The sequence below is a fragment of the Panthera pardus genome, unplaced genomic scaffold (assembly GCF_024362965.1).
Source record: "Panthera pardus isolate Hobbes unplaced genomic scaffold, ASM2436296v1 HiC_scaffold_2, whole genome shotgun sequence".
In the NCBI taxonomy this organism is placed as follows: domain Eukaryota; kingdom Metazoa; phylum Chordata; class Mammalia; order Carnivora; family Felidae; genus Panthera; species Panthera pardus.
Genome location: NW_026526765.1, coordinates 31,321,783 through 31,342,904, shown reverse-complemented (window position 1 = coordinate 31,342,904; position 21,122 = coordinate 31,321,783). Strand labels below are relative to the sequence as shown.

At 34.1% G+C, this 21,122-nt stretch overlaps 1 protein-coding gene across 8 annotated transcripts in view; it reads left to right on the top strand.

Annotated features, from left to right (window-relative positions):
• The window catches only part of RICTOR (RPTOR independent companion of MTOR complex 2), a 123,226-nt gene that overhangs the window by 42,294 nt on the left and 59,810 nt on the right, over positions 1–21,122 (top strand). For all 8 annotated transcript variants that reach the window (XM_019464212.2, XM_019464215.2, XM_019464210.2 and 5 more), the window contains 3 exons: positions 12,213–12,277; positions 13,566–13,697; positions 19,562–19,625. In XM_019464212.2, the coding sequence (XP_019319757.1) occupies positions 12,213–12,277; positions 13,566–13,697; positions 19,562–19,625 (261 nt within the window). The remainder of the gene's footprint in view (positions 1–12,212; positions 12,278–13,565; positions 13,698–19,561; positions 19,626–21,122) is intronic.

Sequence of the window (21,122 nt, the reverse complement as noted above, 5' to 3'; positions counted from 1 at the left end):
TTATTTTTGAGAGAGAGAGAGAGAATATCCCAAGCAGGCTCCGCACTGTCTGCACGGAGCCCGATGCAGCATGTGAACTCACGAACCGTGATCGTGACCTGGGCTGAAAATCAAGAGTCGGATGCTTCACTGACTGAGCCACTCAGGCACCCCAGAAAGTAATATTTTTAAAGCAACTTCCAAAAACATTGAATAAGTGCTTGAGAAAGAGTTTTCCAAAATATCCGTAGGTATGTTTTCATTTTTTAATGAATGTAATGAAAATACTCAAATGCATTCTTCAGTGTGCTCATCAGCTAATGTCAAGTCTTTTAGACCCAAAGTTCTTTCAAGATTGTAATGGTATCTCCTGGTTTCACTCCCTTCTATTAAATTTCCCAGTTTTATCTCACATTCTTCACTCATCTTGAATAAATCTTAACCATTTGCCTAGATTTAACCATTTAAAACAAATTTAATATAGATTTATGTCCTGTTTGAACTCATGGTTCCTGTCATAATCAGGTTGACATCTTGATACGTAGTTCCACATCTTTTGCCAGCTGGGATTCTGAAAGTTGGGAATGGATGTAAGGATGGCAGTGATTTCTTTTTTTTTCACTCTGGCACTAGTATGGATCTTAAGGCAATATTAAAAATCTAGAGCACATCATCCAGTAGAAGTATAATGCAAACCACAAATATAATTTAAAATTTTCTAGTACCACACTAAAAAAGGAAAAAGAAGCATGCAAAATTATTTTTAACAATACATTTTCTTTAATCCAGTACATCCAGATTATTGCATTTGATATAATTAGTATAAAACATTAATGATGAAATGTTTATTAATATTTTTATACTAAATATTTGAAATCAAATATGTATATTATTCATGTAGTACATCTTAATTCAGACTAGCCACATTTACAGTGCTCATAGCAACCTGTGGCTAGTAAATACTAACCATAATGGACAGTACATATATAGGCTTTTTGGAATAGTAGTAAAATTAAAAGCATTAATTTTAGGAATCTGTTGGACACCTTTTTCCTTTCTCTATTTTCCATTTATTTCTGTCTCAATCTCAGGTTCTCTGGGTTAAGGTCACTTGCCCTCTCCCTTCTTCCCTTTTCCATTTCACTGTTTCTGTATCTTTGAATTTTACCCACAGTATTTCACTAAGTTGTTTTCTTTACTTGGTCTTTCCTTGATATGTGTTCTCCCACTCTCTTTTCCCCCGTCTTCCCTTCACTCTCTCCTTCTCTGTTCTCTTTCTTTCCTTCTTCCCTTCTTCCCCTTTGTCACCTCTCTCTTCACCTTTCTCTACCCCCTTCCCTCTGTCTCTTTCCCTCATTTCTCTCTTCTTTCCCTGTCTCTTCCCCCATTGTACCACTGTAGATAACAGAATGATTTATCTCCTTAATAAAGGCCCTAGGCTTGGGGGCTTCTTGTATTCTTGTTTTTTGTTTTGCTATATCCTCTCTTTGTAATTTTCACATTTCCGTCTGGCCCTTGTGCTAGCTTATAGCAACCTTCTATTTGCTATTATAAATTATTTATGGATTTAAAACCAGAAAACCCGACTTACTAGAATTTGTCTACAATATGAGGCACTAAACCTTGAGTTGGGGTCTGAGGGACTCTCCCATTAGTAAAGTCCATGAACACTGGACTTGATAAAATCAGTTTTCTGCCCTATGATAACAATGGGAAAAACATGAGCTTTAGATCAAATAGAGACTTACAGCCTAGCTCTGACCCTAACTAGCAAGGCAGTCTCAGGCCGATTTCTTTACTCAGGTAAAGAGGCAAGGTCTCAGTACAATGCCTGGCACACAATATGTACTTCGTAACAGGTAGTGCCTTTGTTTTTGTTTGCTTTTGTATTTTTTGCCATTTTTATAGTTGTTTTTTTGTTTTTTGTTTTTGTTTTTCTTGGCTGACTCTAAGGACATGAGTCTGCTTAAGAGTTCACAAATTGCAGATTGGTAAGCTGTTACTGTAACAGGATTTTTTTGACCTCAGTAATTCCGACATATTGGGCCAGATAATTATTTGTTTTGGGAGGCTGTCTTCTTCATTGTAGTATGTTTAACAGCATCCCTGCTTCTATCCCCTGGATGCCAGTAGCACACCTCCACCAGTTGTGACAAACAAAAATGTCTCCAGACACTGCCAAATATTTCCTTGGGAACAGAATTGCCCCTGGTTAAGAACCACCACTGTAAATAAATGGCTGTAGATTTTATTATAAAATTTCTTCAAGCACCCTGTGCAAAATAAATGCTTACTGTAAATTTAATCATAATATAATATGCCTTTGAATTCCATTTTGTTGGAGAGCTAAGTTTGTAAACATTTACATAGCTGGTATTTCTGTAAAATCTGTAAGTTCATTTCCTTGTATGGTTAGAAATTCTGAGAAATCTGTATGAATATCTTTATAGAATAAGTAAATAAGAAAAATAATTATGATGCCACTTAGACTAGTTAGGAGTTGGTTGGTCCCCCTTCTCTGTGTTCCCATAACAGATTATGTGTGTCTACTAAATTTTATCTGTTCTCTTGTTATTATTTGTTGTGGGTTACTGTCTTATTAAACTGAGTTTCTTAAGCACAAATCACATGTAGTATTTATTTTTCTACTCTTCATTTTTACTCCAAAGCCTGGTATGTAACAAGTGTTTAATTAAAGGTTTTATATTACATTGAGAAGATTTTGCATTTTAAATATGAGTTTTTGTCGTACTACTAGTTGTTTTGTTATGAAGTAGAAGCTTGCTGTTAGGATTAACTTAATTTAGTAGATCAGTGGGGCTAAAATCTTTTAGAGAGTAGACCTCATCTGCAGAAATAAACTTCCTTTTAAGGCATGAAGAGAGGGTGCTAGTGATGTGATCCTGTAACCATGTGAATGTCACACACCCATGCTTGCCTTCTGACATCATTGCACTAGATAAAGTAGTGTGTATAACAGACTGCTGATGAATATAATCTCAGTATCCTATTTTTAAAACTGACAACATGCTTATAATCTAAAGACCTGTTTAAAGATGAAACTATTTCAGGTCTTTACATTCTAAAAGTTCTCTTTTCCTATATTTCATCTCCTATTCATATTGAAAGTTCCAAAGGAGTCTTTATTTGGTACTGTTTTTAAAAAAAACTTCAAAAATAGTATAAGCTAAATATAAAAAATTAAAACAGCACAGAACAATATATGGTAAAAAGTGAAAGTCTTCTCTCAGATACCCTTCCCATCTTCCTCACCACTGTGACAAAAATGCCATTCTCTAGAGGTAACCACTAGGAAGTATTTACCCTTCTCTGATATGATTGTGTGTGTGTGTGTGTGTGTGTGTGTGTGTGTGTGTGTGTATTTCATTGAGTTGTGAGAATTAAATGAGTGAAACAAAAAGTTGTGTTTAATATAGTGCTCAGTTTATTTACCACTTATTATATATGTATGCACAAAGGTTTTTTTTTTAAATAAGATCATGATATATGTTGATTTATAGTTTGCTTTTTTCTACTTTCCAATATATCATAGAATCCTTTCCTTTTTATAAATATAGATCTACTACGTTTTTATAACTGCATGTATGTGTGTAGGTATATATATGTGTAGATATAGTCACAAAATATATGTATATGTATACAAATATGTATATTCATACACATACATACATACATATACCATAATTTAATCATTTCATCATTAAAAAATATTTTCCCTTTTTGCTATTTTAAATCATGTATAGTAACACTTGTGTACTTCCTTGTGCTGAATAGAATTTTTGAAGTGTGATTACTTAGCCAAAGCCTTTGTATTTCTTATTTTAAAACCTGCTTTTACAGTGCGTTCTGTGGGTGTCTGGGTGGCTCAGTCACTTGAGTGTCTGACTAATTTTGACTTGGGTCTCGATCCCAGGGTCATGAGATTGAGCCCTGCATTGGGCTCCACGCTGAGCATGGAGCCTGCTTAAGATTATCTCTTTGTCTCTCCCCCTAACCCCTCTCCCTTGCTCATGCATGCACTCTCTCTCTAAGGAAAAAAAAAAAAAAAAAAAGGCACTCAGAAAAGACCATGATGTGGAAATCTTATCTGTGATGATATATACATGTATATTTTTTAAAGTTTGGATTACTCAATCTGTTGCTTATTTGGGAGAACTATTCATTTAACCTTCAGAGCAATATGAGTAAAATGGGAATAACATAGCATTTAACTGCCCTGTTTTAATTGATCATTATCTTTTTTAAAAATTGTACTTTTAATAAGCATCTCAGATATTTTAATTACCTAGAGGTAGTTTAGACTTCTATTTTACCTTTGTCAGAATATAATATTGTTGATTGCTCCTTTTGGATAACTCAGTTTTTATAAGAAAGCCTTATAAGAAACAAATTCAACAAACTTAATTCAACAGAGCTAGAGTTAAAAAAAAGTTATTTGCTCTCATGATGAGGAAAACCAAATGTTGTGTCCTAATTTCAAACAAAACAATTCAAGGGCTGAGAAAATGTTAATTGCATTCTGTCTTTCCCATTTCACAGCTCTCTTTTTTTTTTAAAGTTAGCTTCATTCTGAAACACCTTCCATTTGGCTAAGATACATCATCTTTACAGCTCTCCTAAAAGGAGAGGGTAGCCCTCTCTTATTGTCTTCTATACGTTCTCTCATTTTGGTCACATTCAGCTAGGCATTGTAACCGATAGTCATAAAAACACATGGGATGGGAGCAACAGAAACCCAGTGAAAAGTGTGATGTCTAATAATTTTGCATTTTGCATCAGTATCTGTTAGGATACGGATTCTTATATTTTGAAAGGTCTTCAGTGATTTCTAAGCATAATTCATGATTTTATTCTTAACACACTTACGTGATAGAGAAGGCAGTGTTACATTTTAATAACTTATACAGGAGACAAGAAATTACCAGAAATGGCTAAGATAGTAGTGGACAAACTACTACTTAATGACAGAAGATTAATTAGTAATTCAATCAGTTGTTGAAGCAGGGTAAGATTCTCATTGTTTAAACGCACCAGTTTAGGGTTCTTCTTGCTGGTTTTGGCCTATTCCTAGAGTAAGACTTAAGGGGTTTAATTTGTACTTTAGGGTTTGGTTATTTAAATTAGGAGATTATTAGTAAAGTAGTGAGTCAGTCACTATAAGAATTTTATACTAGAATAGTTTATTCCTAATATTTTGAAACTTCTAATAGGTGAACTCTTGGTGATGGGAAGTGAAACTATTTTTTTTCTGGTAATTAAAAATTCAGAAATCTTACCAGTGTCTTCTGTGATTTCTTATTCTTATGTGAATTATTTACATATAGAAAGCTTAGTCTTTACTTGGGATAATTCTAATTCAAAAAGGATATTTTCATTTAAGACTAATTAAGAAGATCCTCTTCTATAATTCTGGAAACAAAAACATGAATTAACCACATTGAAAGCATCACCCTAACATTTATTACTATCTTTGGGAATTAGGCACTGAAAATGACAAATATGCTGTTTTGTTATAAATTGTTCTTTTTAGTTTTTACTTGTGATATTCCAGTTTCCAACTGAGTGGACATTTTTCTCAGAAGTATGTCTTGCAGTTAAAAAAAAAAAAGAAAAGAAAAAGAAATGTTTCTTGCAGTTGAAATTTTTATCTTGCAGTGATACTAGATAGCAGAAAATGATAGTCCTTTCAAAATACTTTTCAAATTGTGGTTTTTGGAGATCATAATAATAACTTTGAGAGGTTTTTTTTTTTTAATTTTCCATCAAAACTGCTAACTCTAACAGATGTTAAATGATGGACAGTCATATATTTTGTGTCTAAAAGGTGAGTAATTTGGGAATTGCGTTTCTCTGAATCTATAGTTTTCTACAAGGATACCTGGCAAGTGTGAAGAAGATAGTACAAAAAATGAGAACCAAGTACATACTTAAGCTACTTAAGTACTCTACCAACCCTTGACAAGACTTTGTTTACTTTATTTCTAGGATTTCAAAGTATTTTGTATTGTTAACATCCATTGGTACTGTAGCAGAAAAAAAATGGAATTACTGCCTTTTTAGGAATTGAGATAAACAAATCAGTTTAAGAAAGTATAACATTTTTCCCATTTTAAAAACAATATTTTATATATGTTGATATAAACAACTTGTAAGCTTCATTTTTCTATTGTTTGAGTTGGAATATGTCCAAGGTTTAAGTGAGCATAATACTATGATAAGCAGTTGTTGGTTTTTTTTTTTTTTAAATAATGTATGGTACCATACAGTGACAATGCTAGTAATCTCAAATACATGGAAATCTCAAATACTAATTTATGTTTAATAGTGTTAAGTGTAGTTTTTATGTGTGTTTCAATCCTTTGAAATGGGCAGTTTTTTTTTTTTTTCAATATATGAAATTTATTGTCAAATTGGTTTCCATACAACACCCAGTGCTCTCATCCCAAAAGGTGCCCTCCTCAATACCCATCCCCCACCCTCCCCTCCCTCCCACCTCCCATCAACCCTCAGTTTGTTCTCAGTTGTTAACAGTCTCTTATGCTTTGGCTCTCTCCCACTCCAACCTCTTTTTTTTTTTTTTTTCTTCCCCTCCCCCATGGGTTTCTGTTAAGTTTCTCAGGATCCACATAAGAGTGAAACCATATGGTATCTGTCTTTCTCTGCATGGCTTATTTCACTTAGCATCACACTCTCCAGTTCCATCCACGTTGCTACAAAAGGCCATATTTCATTCTTTCTCATTGCCACGTAGTATTCCATTGTGTATATAAACCACAATTTCTTTATCCATTCATCAGTTGATGGACATTTAGGCTCTTTCCATAATTTGGCTATTATTGAGAGTGCTGCTATAAACATTGGGGTACAAGTGCCCCTATGCATCAGTACTCCTGTATCCCTTGGGTAAATTCCTAGCAGTGCTACTGCTGGGTCATAGGGTAGGTCTATTTTTAATTTTCTGAGGAACCTCCACACTGTTTTCCAGAGTGGCTGCACCAATTTGCATTCCCACCAACAGTGCAAGAGGGTTCCCGTTTCTCCACATCCTCTCCAGCATCTATAGTCTCCTGATTTGTTCATTTTGGCCACTCTGACTGGCGTGAGGTGATATCTGAGTGTGGTTTTGATTTGTATTTCTCTGATAAGGAGCGACGTTGAACATCTTTTCATGTGCCTGTTGGCCATCCGGATGTCTTCTTTAGAGAAGTGTCTATTCATGTTTTTTGCTGAAATGGGCAGTTTTTATGTGTGTTTTTAGTTAGCTGTTTTGGAAAAAATAATAGTTAATTTCACTTGTTTTACGCGTTTATGACCAGAGTACAGTTCTCCAGACTTTAGAGTCATACTATTTTTGAGGCTGGAGATATGAAATAAAGATGGTAATATTCAGTTATTTCTTTATTTTTTATATCCAATCTCCCCTCCTCCTTTGTCCCTGTGTAACTAATTTTAATACAAAATTGTAGTAACATTTTTCACGGTGGACTCTGGACCCCGACTGGCTTGGTCAGATTTCTGGCTTTACCACTTAATAGTTTTTTGGCCTTGGGAAGTCATATTACCTACTATCTTCAAGCCTCATTTGTCTTCATTTACAAAAATATTATTTTCTAGGGTTAACAAGATTAATAGTCAATAAATGTTATTTCTGTTCCTATTCATGAATTCTTTATATAGTTAACCATCCCTAGGTTATATACTACATATTCAATATATATTAACATTTCTAAAATACAGAAAAGCAGAGAGGAAAATAAATTACCTATGATTGCATTTTCATTTTTGGTGTTAAAATATTGATGGTATAGACTTTTTAAATATGTATCTTAAAAAAAAATACATCTTTTAGAATTTTTTCCATCTTACCAGGGTACATTATGCATGTTTTTCCTTATGTTTAAATATTATATAATATTAATAGGTTGTGTAAGTTTCCTCCTTTATGAACATTTTGTTTCTAGTTCTTTACCATTGTAAATAATGTCATGAGCCTCTTATGCTTGAACCACTTTACATTTTAGATTAGTTTGTTCATATAAATCACCAAAAGCAGATCCTGACCATAGTACATTTTTCCAATTTTTAAAAAATGTTCACTTATTTGTTTATTTTTTGAGAGAGTGAGCATGCACGAGAGAGCATGCAGGAGCAGGGGAGGGTCAGAGAGAGAGGGAGAAAGAGAATCCCAAACAGGCCATTAGGGCAGAGCCTGACATGAGCCCACAAACCTTGAGATCATGATCTGAGTGGAATTTGAGTCGTATTCTCAACCAACTGAGCCACCCAAGTGCCCTGCATTTTTCCAATTTATTTTACAAAATGTTTTCGGTTTATAATTTCAGTTTATAATGCCGACAGTGTATTATCTTATTTGGAATAACCATGTTAAAAAGGAATTTCTTGCTAGTTTGGTAAACTTTGTTTCAAATGGCACTTTTCAGTGTATTTGGTTCAGAATTTAGGAAACAGGAAATACGTCATGTTATTAAATTCTTTCTACTTTTTCTTGGCCTCTTCTCAGTGATCTTTCCCCAACTTGTTTAGGCCTTTCACATTATAAGAGCCTGCTTATATTACTTTGCTATGTGAGGATAGAATGTTAAGGGCGGAATTATGTATTCCCAAAATTCGTTGAAACCTTCACCCTCAGTACCTCAAAATGTTTATGCATTTGGAGATACGGCCCTTAAAGAGGCAGTTGAGGTAAAATTAGGTAATATGGGTGATCCGCAGTGCAATATGACCAGTGTCCTGATAAAACAAGGAGATTAGTACAAAGATATACACAGAGGAACAACCATATGAAGACAGAGAGAACCAAGGAGATAGGACCTCAAAACAAAGAATCTGTCAAGATACATTGATGTTCTTGCCTCCAGAATCATGAGTAAGTAAGTTTCTGTGTTTGAGCCACCTGGTCTGTGGTATTTGTTATAGCAGCCCTAGCAAACCAATACAAGCCCTTAACCTTTTGCTTATCATAGTTTTACAAATATTTTTGACGAATATGTCATTTAACTTTTAGGTATACAGTTGGCTTTTTAGAGATATATAAATTTTCCTCTCTTTTGTCTCAAAGCTTAGGAAATCTTACATTGTATTTTAAATCTATATCTATGTATAAAGATGTCCTCATCCTCCCATTTTTTAGTACTTTTAACATTGCAACAAAATGCAATAAAAATAACAAAATTTCATGCCGTTTGAAAGTCTGTAGCTTCTTTGTTCGTCATATTTCAGAATTTTGAGGATTTTATAACATAAACATTTTGGATAAAGACCTGTGAACAAAAACTTTTCAGCTTGTTTTGCCTATTTGCTTATTTACACAGCATTTCCTTACCACACAAAGTGATCATTTGTGTAGTGTCCTTCCCTGCTATGAAAATATTGCGTTATCTTATAGCTACTCTATTCCTATTCTCTTCCTTCTTCTATTTGGAACATTTCTTTTTTGCCTTTTTTTTTTTTCCTTCTAAAGAAGAAACTGGATAGGAAATTTTATAAGGAGCCTACCAATAAGATAGGATTAGCTTTTTATTTCTACAGTTTTGTGCCTTTTAAAATACGTTCTTGGGTCCATTCCTTTCACAGAGACCGATGTGATGGCCACCACTTTGGTTGGTTTATTCTGTATGGTTAAGATGTTCATAACTTCATACTGAGGAAGAATAATAGCACTTGGAATCCCTTCTGTTTCTTCAGTGTTAATTAAATGATCAATCTCTTGAATTCATTTCAGTTAGGTCCTCCAAATAACTTGAGAAACTTCTATGTAACTTTTAGGTAAAAGTCAGTTTTCAAAACTCAGACTAAAGTGGTATATACCATCCAGGTGGGAGGGAAGTAGTTAGTATTAGATCAGTGTTCTTAATGAAAACAAGGAAAGCCTGTTTGAAGAAGGTATAGCAGGAAACTGCTCAGTCAGAAAGAAATATAGGAGCCAAAGCTTTGGAGAAGGGAGAAACTTGTGGAGGTGAGTTTACTTCTCCAACAACTTTTGCCAGGAGATACTGGCTACTTTATTTATTTATTTATTTTTTTTAATTTTTTTTTTTCAACGTTTTTTATTTATTTTTGGGACAGAGAGAGACAGAGCATGAACGGGGGAGGGGCAGAGAGAGAGGGAGACACAGAATCGGAAACAGGCTCCAGGCTCCGAGCCATCAGCCCAGAGCCTGACGAGGGGCTCGAACTCACGGACCGCGAGATCGTGACCTGGCTGAAGTCGGACGCTTAACCGACTGCGCCACCCAGGCGTCCCACTGGCTACTTTAGAGTGTGGGCAGAGAGCTAGGGACGCAGACCTTAGGCCCAGGAGTACTCAGCAGAAAAAACAGCACAGACTTTTGGTGGAGACCTAGGGGCAATCTACTAGAAGGAGATTCTTGTCTCAGTACATTTGTTGAATCCTGGGACTATCTGAGATGGGAAACCTAAAAATCTAAAGCAAAAGAATATTTGAAAATAAGGATGGAGCTTGTAGTGTTTTTGTAAGACAGAAATAGGTATGTCATCCTCTTGGGACTAATTCCCTCAACAATAAATAAGTTTCAGTTGAAACTTAGGTTTCAGTTGAAAATAGGTTTCAGTTAAGACCTGGGGAGTGGGGAGGAAAAGGGAAAACCAGAGGTAGATTGAAACTTACCAGAGCAGCAACTTTTCTGTACTTAGTATTGTCCAGTGACCTAACAAAGAGGATAAACCCTCTGTAGACAAAGATATTATCAGGAGTCTGTACAAGTTTTTATATACAAAGATTACAGGGTATATCAAGAGACAGGACTGCATGACTACAATGAAAGGAAGAACATAGTAGAAACGGATCTACAGGCAATCTACATCATTCACATACATTTATATAATAAGCAATTCAAATATTTAAATTATTATTTACATGTCAAGGAAATAGAGGAAATATGGAGAGAATAGGTGAAAATGAAGATTTTTTTTTTTTTTATTATTGATATGTGTAAAGTTAGATGAAGATTCAAGAATGGTAAAACAGTGTCTAAAAATTAAGAACTCAATAGACGGGTGTGGTAGAAGATCAGATAGGCTGGATCAGAAGATAGATAAATAGAAAATATCTAGCCAAAGCACTGAGATAAGAGAATGGAGAAAATAGAAAACAGGTTTTAGAGATTTGCAGTATACACCAAAGGATCTGACATTTGAATTACCAGAAAGAGAAGAGAGGGAATTGGGCAATAAGTAATTTTGAAGAGATCATGTACAAAATTTTCTAAAACTAATTAAAATATATCAAACCAGAGATTTGGGAATTTCTGTTTTCCTAAGCAGGATAGATACAGAGAAAACCACACCTGAACACTAAGATTGCTGAAAAACAAAGAGAAAAAAAATCTTCAAAAGAGCCAATAGTAAGACTGATAACAGACTTTTCAATAGGGATAATAGAAACCATCTTGAAGCTTTTAAGAAAATAGCAGCTAACCCATAAATCTATAAATCCAGGAAGATAATCCTCCAAAAAATAAAGTGAAAAAAAAATTTCCATGTAAACAAATTTTAAAGAATCTGTTACCAGCAACCTTGGCTAAAAATTAAGTAAATAAAAACACCCAATAAAACAAGTCAACAACAAACTGAGGATTCTTTAGACAGAAGGAAGAATATCCTGTTAAGATAACACTGAGATGAAGCATAATGGAAAAGGTGAAATTGTTGGCAAATATAAATTGATATTGACTAAATATTAACTGAAAGTAAAAATAACCGTGATGTGTTATGGGGCTTGAAACATCGGTAGAAAAACAACAGTAAAGTGAAAGGTGAGGGTAGTAAATGAAATTCAAGTGTTTTAAGAGTCTAGCATTGTTGAGGACATGGTAAAGTAATAATATCTGTTAGACTGTTACTAGTTAACAGTGCACATTGTAATCTCAATGGTAACCATTAAAAGATAGTTTTAAAACTGTAAACTTATTGAGGGGGGATAAAGAATAATAAAGCATAATTGGTTGATTCAAATGAAAACAAAAAGGAGGGTTAAAGAAACCTAAAACTGGCAGGTCAAATAAAAACACAGTAATGCAGTAGAAATAAATATGCATACTTGAACAGTAATAAAATCATATATTTTCTGATATTTGTTGGAGATAAATACTATATTTTTCAGTCTAAAAGGGAATGTATACATAAATAGACAAAAATACATAACACATTCACATACTTTTGTTTTCTGACAGCTTCTTTGTGATATTGGCCATAGTGAAGAAAAATTGGGTTTTAACTATGAGGATATCATAATTTGGTAAGTATAGTTTAGTTCTCTCCTTCACCTCTCTGGATTTTAGTAATTTCAAATTTACTAATTCTAAACCAAAAAGATAGTGTGACACCTTATATTTAATTTTGTGGAAACAGTTGTTTGAATATTAGAAAAATTTATGATCTCCAGTACTTAAAAAATAATTTTTTTTAACGTTTATTCATTTTTGAGGGACAGAAAGAGACAGAGCATGAGCGGGAAAGGGGCACAGAGAGGGAGACACAGAATCTGAAACAGGCTCCAGGCTCTGAGCTGTCAGCGCAGAGCCCAGTGCGGGGCTCGAACTCACAAACTGAGATCATGACCTGAGCCGAAGTCGGAGGCTCAACCGACTGAGCCACCCAGGTGCCCCGGATCTCCAGTACTTTTTAATTGTTATCCTGTTGTTCTTACTGATACTTTTTAATTATCAAAAGTAATTAATCAAAGCTAATGATGGAAAATACATGGATTTCTACTATTTAAGCTCCTAAATTAAATCTGAAATTCATAGAACAAGAGCTCTTAATTATTCCTAAGAACAAGAAGAGCCTGTACAGTTATCTCTAGACCTCCCTTAAGATAGAGTGTGCTGATGGTAGACTTTATTTTCTCAAGCCCACCGATAGAGGCATAATGTTATAATCTCAAGAGCCATCTTTTTGGTGTGCTTAGGAATTAAAACATATATATAGTCTGTGCCTACTGCCATAAAGTATTTATTGGTTTAAACCAGTGATTCTTTTTTTTTTTAAGTTTATTTATTTACTTCGAGAGAGAAAGACAGTGAGTGCACACATGCATGAGCGGGGGAGGGGCAGAGAGGAGGAGAAACAGAATCCCAGGTAGGCTCAGCACCATGAGTACAGAGCTAGTGTGCTGCATGAGCTCACAAACTGTGAGATCGTGACCTGAGCCAAGATCAAGAGTCAGATGCGTAACCAACTCTGCCACCCAGGTACCCCTAAGCCAATGATTCCTTGAGAGGGGTGGAACCAGGTAGGCAGAGAGGAATAGATTGTAGAGGTGTATGTGATATACCTTGAAAAAAGCATATTTAATTTCCCATTGCTTATATAAAACTACAGAAAGTAGGGCAAAATAACATTTTCTTGATTTTTAAGAATATACGAAGCAGCACAGATTACTGAAGTTCCATATTACAGTGAATGATTTTTATATATGTAAAATGACTAGTAGTTTTGCTTATTTCAAATTAAGGAAGAATTTGGTACCATAGTTTTATGTGTATTTGACACTCATGCAGCAAAACTTTTTTGTTTTCCTGCAGTTTGCGGTTAGCTTTATTGAATGAAGCAAAAGAAGTACGGGCAGCAGGGCTACGAGCTCTTCGATATCTCATCCAAGACTCCAGTATTCTGCAGAAGGTGCTAAAATTGAAAGTGGACTATTTAATAGCAAGGTAATTTTACGAGAGCTGTGTTTTTTTTTTTAATTATGTATTAAGTTTTAACATGCATATCATGAAGTGTACAAATTTTTAGTGTAAAACCTGATAATTTTTATAAGTATATACAAACTAGTACCCCATTATCCTAAATAAGAGAATATTTTCAGCATCCCAGTCAACTTCCCTTTTGTCTGCAACCAATACTAAACATTATTCTGCTTTTTCTCATTGTAAACCAGTTTTCCCTGTTCTTGAGCATCATATATTGGAAAATTACGTAGTTACTCTTTTCTTTCCTTAGTGTTACTTGTGAGATTTATCCAGGTTGGTTTTTATTTTAAAGGCTGTGTAATATTTCATGTTATGAATAGACTGTAGTTCATTTTTTCCATTCTATTGGTGATTTTCTGGGTTGTTATCAGCATTTGGCTATTTTGGGTAAAGCTGCCCTGAACATTCTTTTTCTTCTTTTTTGTTTGTTTTGTTTTTGAGAGAGAGAGAAAGCACATGCTTGCACGGGGGAGAGGCAGAGAGAGGGAGAGAGATAATCCCAAACAGGTTCCGCAGGCTCCATGCTGTCAGCCCAGAGCCCCATGCAGGGCTTGATCTCAGGAACCGTGAGATCGGGACCTGAGGTGAAATCAAGAGTTGGGCGCTTAACCTATTGAGCGCCTGAACATTCTTATAGGTGGACATATGCGCTACTTTCTCTTAGGTATGTGTAGGAGCTGCTGGATCATAGGTTTATGTCTCGTTAGCTTTCCTAAATACTGCCATTTTCCCATAGTGATTGTACTGATTTACATTCCTACCAATGATGTTGGAAACTTCCAGTCTCTCAACATTTTCATCAGCACTTGCTTTCAGTTTTTACTTCTAGACTTTCTGCTGTAGAGTTCATTTTGAGTTTCCTTGTGGGTTTTATTTTTTGGGGTTTTTTGTTTGTTTGTTTGTTTAGTTTATTTAGTTTTTTAGAGAGAAAGGCTCTGTCAGTGCAGAGCCTGATACAGAGCTCAAACTCATGAACCATGAGATCATGACCTGAGCCGAAATCAAGAGTCAGACGCTTAACTAACTGAGCCACCCAGGCGCCCCGAGTTTCCTTGTGGTTTTAGTTGGCATTTCCCTAATGAGGAATGATGTTAAGCACCTTTCATTTGTTTGTTGGCTATTTGGACATCCTTGTCTTTTGCTCATTTGTATATTGAATTGTCTGTCTGTCTCATTATATAGGAGTTCTTGATGTTCTGGATATGATTCCTTTCAACAGGAGTATGTATTGACAGTATCTTCTCCAAGTCCGTCTGTTTTGCCTTTTGTCTCTTCCTAAATAATAGAATCTGATTTTATAGTTAATGTTCCTGTACTCTTAGAAGATACTATGCTATGTTTTCCCCGAAAGGTTTTATTCCTTTGTATGTTTAATTAGGCGTCAGGTCATGATTCATTTTTATGGATATGCAGTACATTTTAGCAGCATTTATTAAAGAGATTTTCTTCTCTTGTCTAGAGTAGTGACACTTCTGTTGTAAACCAGATAACTGATAGTTACGGATCTGTTTTTACATTCCCTAGTCTCTTTAGTTAGTCTGTCTGTCTGTTCTTGCCCCTGTTTCTCACTGTTTTAATGACTGCAGCTTGATATGTGTTAATATCTGTTGGTGTAAGTCCTCCAACTTTTCTTCAAGACTGTGTTGGCTATTTTATGTCCTGTATTTTCGTATAAATTTTAGAACCAACTTGTCCATTTCCTTAAAACATTCTAGGATTTTAGTGGTAATTGCACTGAAGTTTTAGATTAATTTGGGGTGAATTGATATCTTAATATTGCATACTCTAAACTTTTATTTACTTGGAACTGTAATGTCTCTCAACAGTATTTTGTAGTTTTCTGTGCAGAGGTCTTGCACATATTTGTTATGTTTATTCTAAGGTACTTTTTAATGATAGTGTTAATGTAAGTTAAATTTTTTCTTTCTCATATTTTTTGCTGCTAATATATGAAAAATAATTGTGAGTTTTTGGGTTTTGGTTTGGATAGTCAACTTTATTTAGTGATCTTGCTAGATTCAATTTTTCAATTCTAATTGTTGTCAAAATTATCTTACAGTTTCTATGTACGTAATCGTTAATTGCAAATGGTGACTGTTTTATTTCTCCCTTTCTAAGTTTAGTATCTTTCTTGTTTGCATTCCTGAAGTAAACACCACGTGTTCGTTGTGTGTTTTGTCCTTTTTATTTTTTATTATTTTTTTTTTTAATTTTTTTTTTTAACATTTATTTATTTTTGAGACAGAGAGAGACAGAGCATGAACGGGGAGGGTCAGAGAGAGAGGGAGACACAGAATCTGAAACAGGCTCCAGGCTCTGAGCAGTCAGCACAGAGCCCGACGCAGGGCTCGAACCCACATACCGCGAGATCGTGACCTGAGCCGAAGTCGGACGCTTAACCGACTGAGCCACCCAGGCGCCCCTGTTTTGTCCTTTTTAAATATTATCTGAATTTGGTTTGATAATATTTTGTGGAAGATTTTTGTAGCTAAGTTCATGAATGGTATTGGCTTATATTTTTCCATTCTTCTAATGTCCTGGTTTAGTTTTGGAACCAAGAAGTTGTTTTTTGTTTTTTGTTTTTTGCTTTGTAAAACAACTAGGGAAGTGTTGCCCTATTTTTATGTTCCCTAGAAGACTTTATGTAAGATGGATACTATTATTGTTGTTGGTTTTTTCCCCCCAGAATTTACCAGTGAATCTAGGCAGAGGGTTTTCTTTAAGTAGTTTTAAGATTATGGATTCAATTTCTTTAACACTTATAGTACTATTCAGATTTTCTCCTCCTTTTGCCAATCATTTATATATTTTGAACCATTCATATATAGAATTGTTAAACCTTCACATTGGGCTAATACTTTTATAGTTATGAAATGTCCCTCTTTATTCCTAGGAGTACATCTTTTATGAGGGTTCATGTTACCTCATAGCAATATGGCTATCCTCACTTTGATTTAGGGTTTGCAAGATATATCCTTTACCATCCTTTTACTTTCTGTTATTTTTGTCTTTACATTTAAATTTTCTCACCTGTAAACACCATATAGGTTTTTTGTTTGTTTTTAAATCTAGTTTGATTATCTTATCTTTGTCTTCTAATTGGAACATCTAGACTGTCTAGTGTATTTTAATATGCATGGTCTGTGGACTTTATGCAATGTAATTATATAAATATATATATTTATTTATTTATGAGTTCTTCTTGGTGTTAATTTTCTCATACATTTGAGTTTGTTTGCTATGTTGAGTTTGTCACACTGGTTCTTTGTTTTTGTGTTCCTCCTTTTTGTTTCTTTTGCAATAGTGCACAATTTCTTTTCCTCTTCTATTAATATCTTGGTTATAAAGTCTTCGCTTAGCAGTTGCCCTAGAGATTACAACTCATATCCTTGATATTCAGGTTTAGCATTTTATTACAACCAGAACAATGCAGGAAACCTCTAATGGTTTATATCATCTCCCTTCTGCTCTTTGTATTACTGTTATAGTTTTTATTTCTACATATATTTGTAACCCTACAAAACCCTACTGTTTTAAATTGGAACTGTTGACATTTACCTACATTATTTACTCATTCTGATGTCATTTTTTCTTGTATTTGCACATTTTCATTCATCTTGCATCACTTTCTGTTTGATGAATTTCCTTTACTGTTTCTTGTAATGCAGGTCTTCTTGAGATGAATTCTCTCTCATCTTTTATTTGTCTGTAAATGTTTCTCTTTTTGCCTTCATATTTGAAGGCTATTTTTGTGACTGGTTCCTCTTTTCAATACTTTAAATAAGTTACTGTCTTCTGGATTTTTTTTTTTAACTTGAACAGTAAGTAGTCTCTTGTTGATATTTTGTAAGTGATACATCTTTTTCTCTGGCTATTTAAAAGGTTTTTTTCTCTTCTGTTTTTTCTTCTCCCATGTCTGGGAGAAGTGTTGGATCTGTTCACTGTGCCACAGGTCTCTGATGTCCTTACGTATTTTCAACTTCTGTTGTAAATCTCTGTGCTTTAGTGTGGTTACTGTTTTGTTTGTTTGTTTGTTTTTTTGTTTGTTTGTTTTTTGTTTGTTTGTTTTTTAACTCCGTCCTGCTAGTAAATCAGTCTCTTGAATTTTTAATTTCTGTTACTGTATTTCTATGATTTGTTTTACTCTTATTTAAAGATTCTAGGTCGCTGCTTTATTTCTCCATGTTTCCTTCTATTTACTTTGACCGTATTTATCATAGGCATCTATAGCCTTCTTATGACAACAACAATATGTGAATCACCAGTGTTCTATTTTGGTTGTAATTTTCTTTTCTTGGATTTTGGTGACTTGGCCTTTTGTTTTGTTTTAAAGCATACTTCATATTATTATATGATTGAATGTAAAAATTATGTATTCAGAATATCTGCCATTGGATCATGCTGTTTTCCTCTTAAGACACTTGAGCTTTATTCTAGAATGTTGGCTTATCACACTGATTTCGTTAAAGTTTACTTTTAGCTTTGCCTTTGCTCTATGGAGTGGCTATATTTGGGATCTCAAGTAATAGTTGTAGATGTTTAGCAGAACCTCTTCACCTTGACCAGCCTTGAGTCCTACTATCTATTGTAGAGTGTTATACACCTGCCGAAATTTCTGCTTAATTCCTTAGCTTTGCAGCAGTAGCTTTTTGTTTGGTTTCTTGGATTTTTACCCTGCTTCCGCACAACATAGGAATTGATAGGTGCCTTGGAGAGGAGGTTGCATGAAGATTTGCATTCACTTTCCTATGTTTTCTTTCCTCTGGGATTTTTCCCCTTAAGTCACAGCCACATTGGCTGCACCAAAGTTCAACCTGTCACTCCAGTGTTGCAAGACTTTTGTTTTCTGCTAGGACTCTATTTCCCTAAAAGTGGGGATTGACACGTGCCTCTCGGGACAAAGCCTGGTTGGATGTGGAGCTTGTCCATCTCTTTTCAGAGATTATCATCCATTGCCCTTTTAACAGTTTAAAAGTATTTTAACATACTTTTTTAAGGAAGTATTTTACTTAATCTTTATAGTTGTTTTTGGCTGTAGGGTTGGTCTGATCCAGCTACTTTGTTGTGGCCAGAAATGAGATTCTGTGTTTATTTACTTTTTAATAAAATTGTCTTAGATTTAATTGTATTCAGATAGAAGAAATGCTTTTTCAGTAGCAAACTATCTATATGTATTGATTAGAATAGTGAACTACCTAAACGTAAATAAAAATGAGTTATTCTGCTACATAAACCAATGACTCTTAAGAAATTGAGTAATTTAATAAATTTTACAGAGAAATGTTAGATAAGTGATATCTGAGCATTAAGTTTTGAAGTGCACTTAGATATTAAATTATATTTGGAAAAATAGAATTCCTGTGGCTAGTATATGACTTTTAACTTAGTCATAATATATAAAATGTAGGCTCTGGTTAAAAATCACATTTAAACTAAAACATAAGTTGGAAAACTTTTTCCTTCACAGTTTTTATAAAATTGTGAATTTTATCAAAGATAGATGAATAATCTTTTCAGTAGATTTCTGATACTTAGCTTTTTTATAAGTTCATTATTTCTCTATCGATGTACATAATTCTGTAAATTATTTACTATATTCTTCTTTTCTGGAGTTTTAAATGAAGTAGTTTTGAAATGCTCTATTATAACATATCGCTAGAGAGATGTAAGTTAACTAAATATCTGCTGGTATTGAAAAATCACATGTGTTAAAATTTAAAATACCATATAACATTATGAAGATGGGTCTGATCTGGTGGTATTATACAAAAAAACTGTTTACTAAGATTTTTTATCAATAATTAAATATTTTGTGTATTATTTAGGTGCATTGACATACAGCAGAGCAACGAGGTAGAGAGGACACAAGCACTTCGATTAGTCAGAAAGGTATGCTCTATGTCTGAGAGAAAAGGCAGAGTTTTGGTTTTCATGCTAAATATTTTACATTTTTAGATTTAGACTGTTTTATGAAATCTTTCTAGAAAAAAGGCTAAATTCCCATTAAACATTTTTGCTTGGTTAAAATTATATGAGGTAAATAGGTCTATTAAACCTAGAGGTAAGCATAAATATTCTGTGTGATGTGATCGGGTACAGCTAGCACAATATTTTTTTATAAAATGTTCATTGTAAAGAATACATCAGTCCGCCCTTATTTGCAGTTTTGATTACCCAAGGTCAAGCTTGGTTTGCCTTCTGCCATATGGTCAGGAGGTCTGTGGTAGCCTAATGTTATGTCACAGTACCTAGAGCATCACCTCCCACACGTCCTCACATAGGCATTTTATCATCTTACATCACCACAAGAAGGGGGAGTACAGTCCAATAAGATATTTTGAGAGAGAGACCACAGTCATAAATTTTATTACAATATATTGTTATAATTGTTCTATTTTATTGCTAGTTATTGTTGCTAATCTCTTGTGCCTAATTTATGATTTAAACTTCATCATAGGTATGTAGGTACAGTAAAAAACAGTATACTTGACCCTTGAACAACACGGGTTTAAGCTTCGTGGGTTCACACACACACACACACACACACACACACACACACAGACAATATATGTATACATATGGATTTTTTCGATAAATACAGTACAGAACAGTAAATGCATTATCTCTTCCTTATGATTTTCTTAACAGTGTCTTTGCTCTAGCTTATGTTATTGTAAGAACACAGTATATAATACATGTAACATACAAAATATGTGTTGATTGACTATGTAAGACTTCCAGTCAAAAGTAGGCTTTTAGTATAGTTTACTTATAAAATTCAGTACCATCTGTGGTTTCAGTCATCCCCTGGGGGTCTTGGAACATATCCCCCATGGATAAGGGGGTAGGGAGGAACTACTGTATTTCTTCCTGTAATAGACATGTAAATGAAATTACTGCTTTGATATGTTATTGGAGAAAGAGGATTACTTGTTCCCCACTCTGATTTTTGTTACTTGTATGCTTAGAATTAATACCATTTAAATGCATGTCACAACTAGTTACAAGCTGGTTGTTTTGAAGATGAATTTGGATACAATCCATAGGCAGTTACAATAAGCAGTTCAGACCATGTTACAGGATAAAAGGTCAAAATCTAAATTCTGCAATAGTGTTAAGGATAATCTGTAACACTTCTAATAAGAGGTTTTCAAGGAATTTTTATTGTTATTTAATGTGATACCCTAATGGCAGAAGAACACCGTGAACTAAGAGTTAACTTGGTTAGAAATCAGCTTATGTAAGAATTTTTCGTGTTTCATCCTAGGTATTATGTTTCATCCTAAACATTTATGAGACTCATGCAGTATATAGTTGTTTTAATGTAAAAACATCTAAAATTATTTCAGTTATTTTTAAAACATTAAAAATTTTAACCCTTCTCCT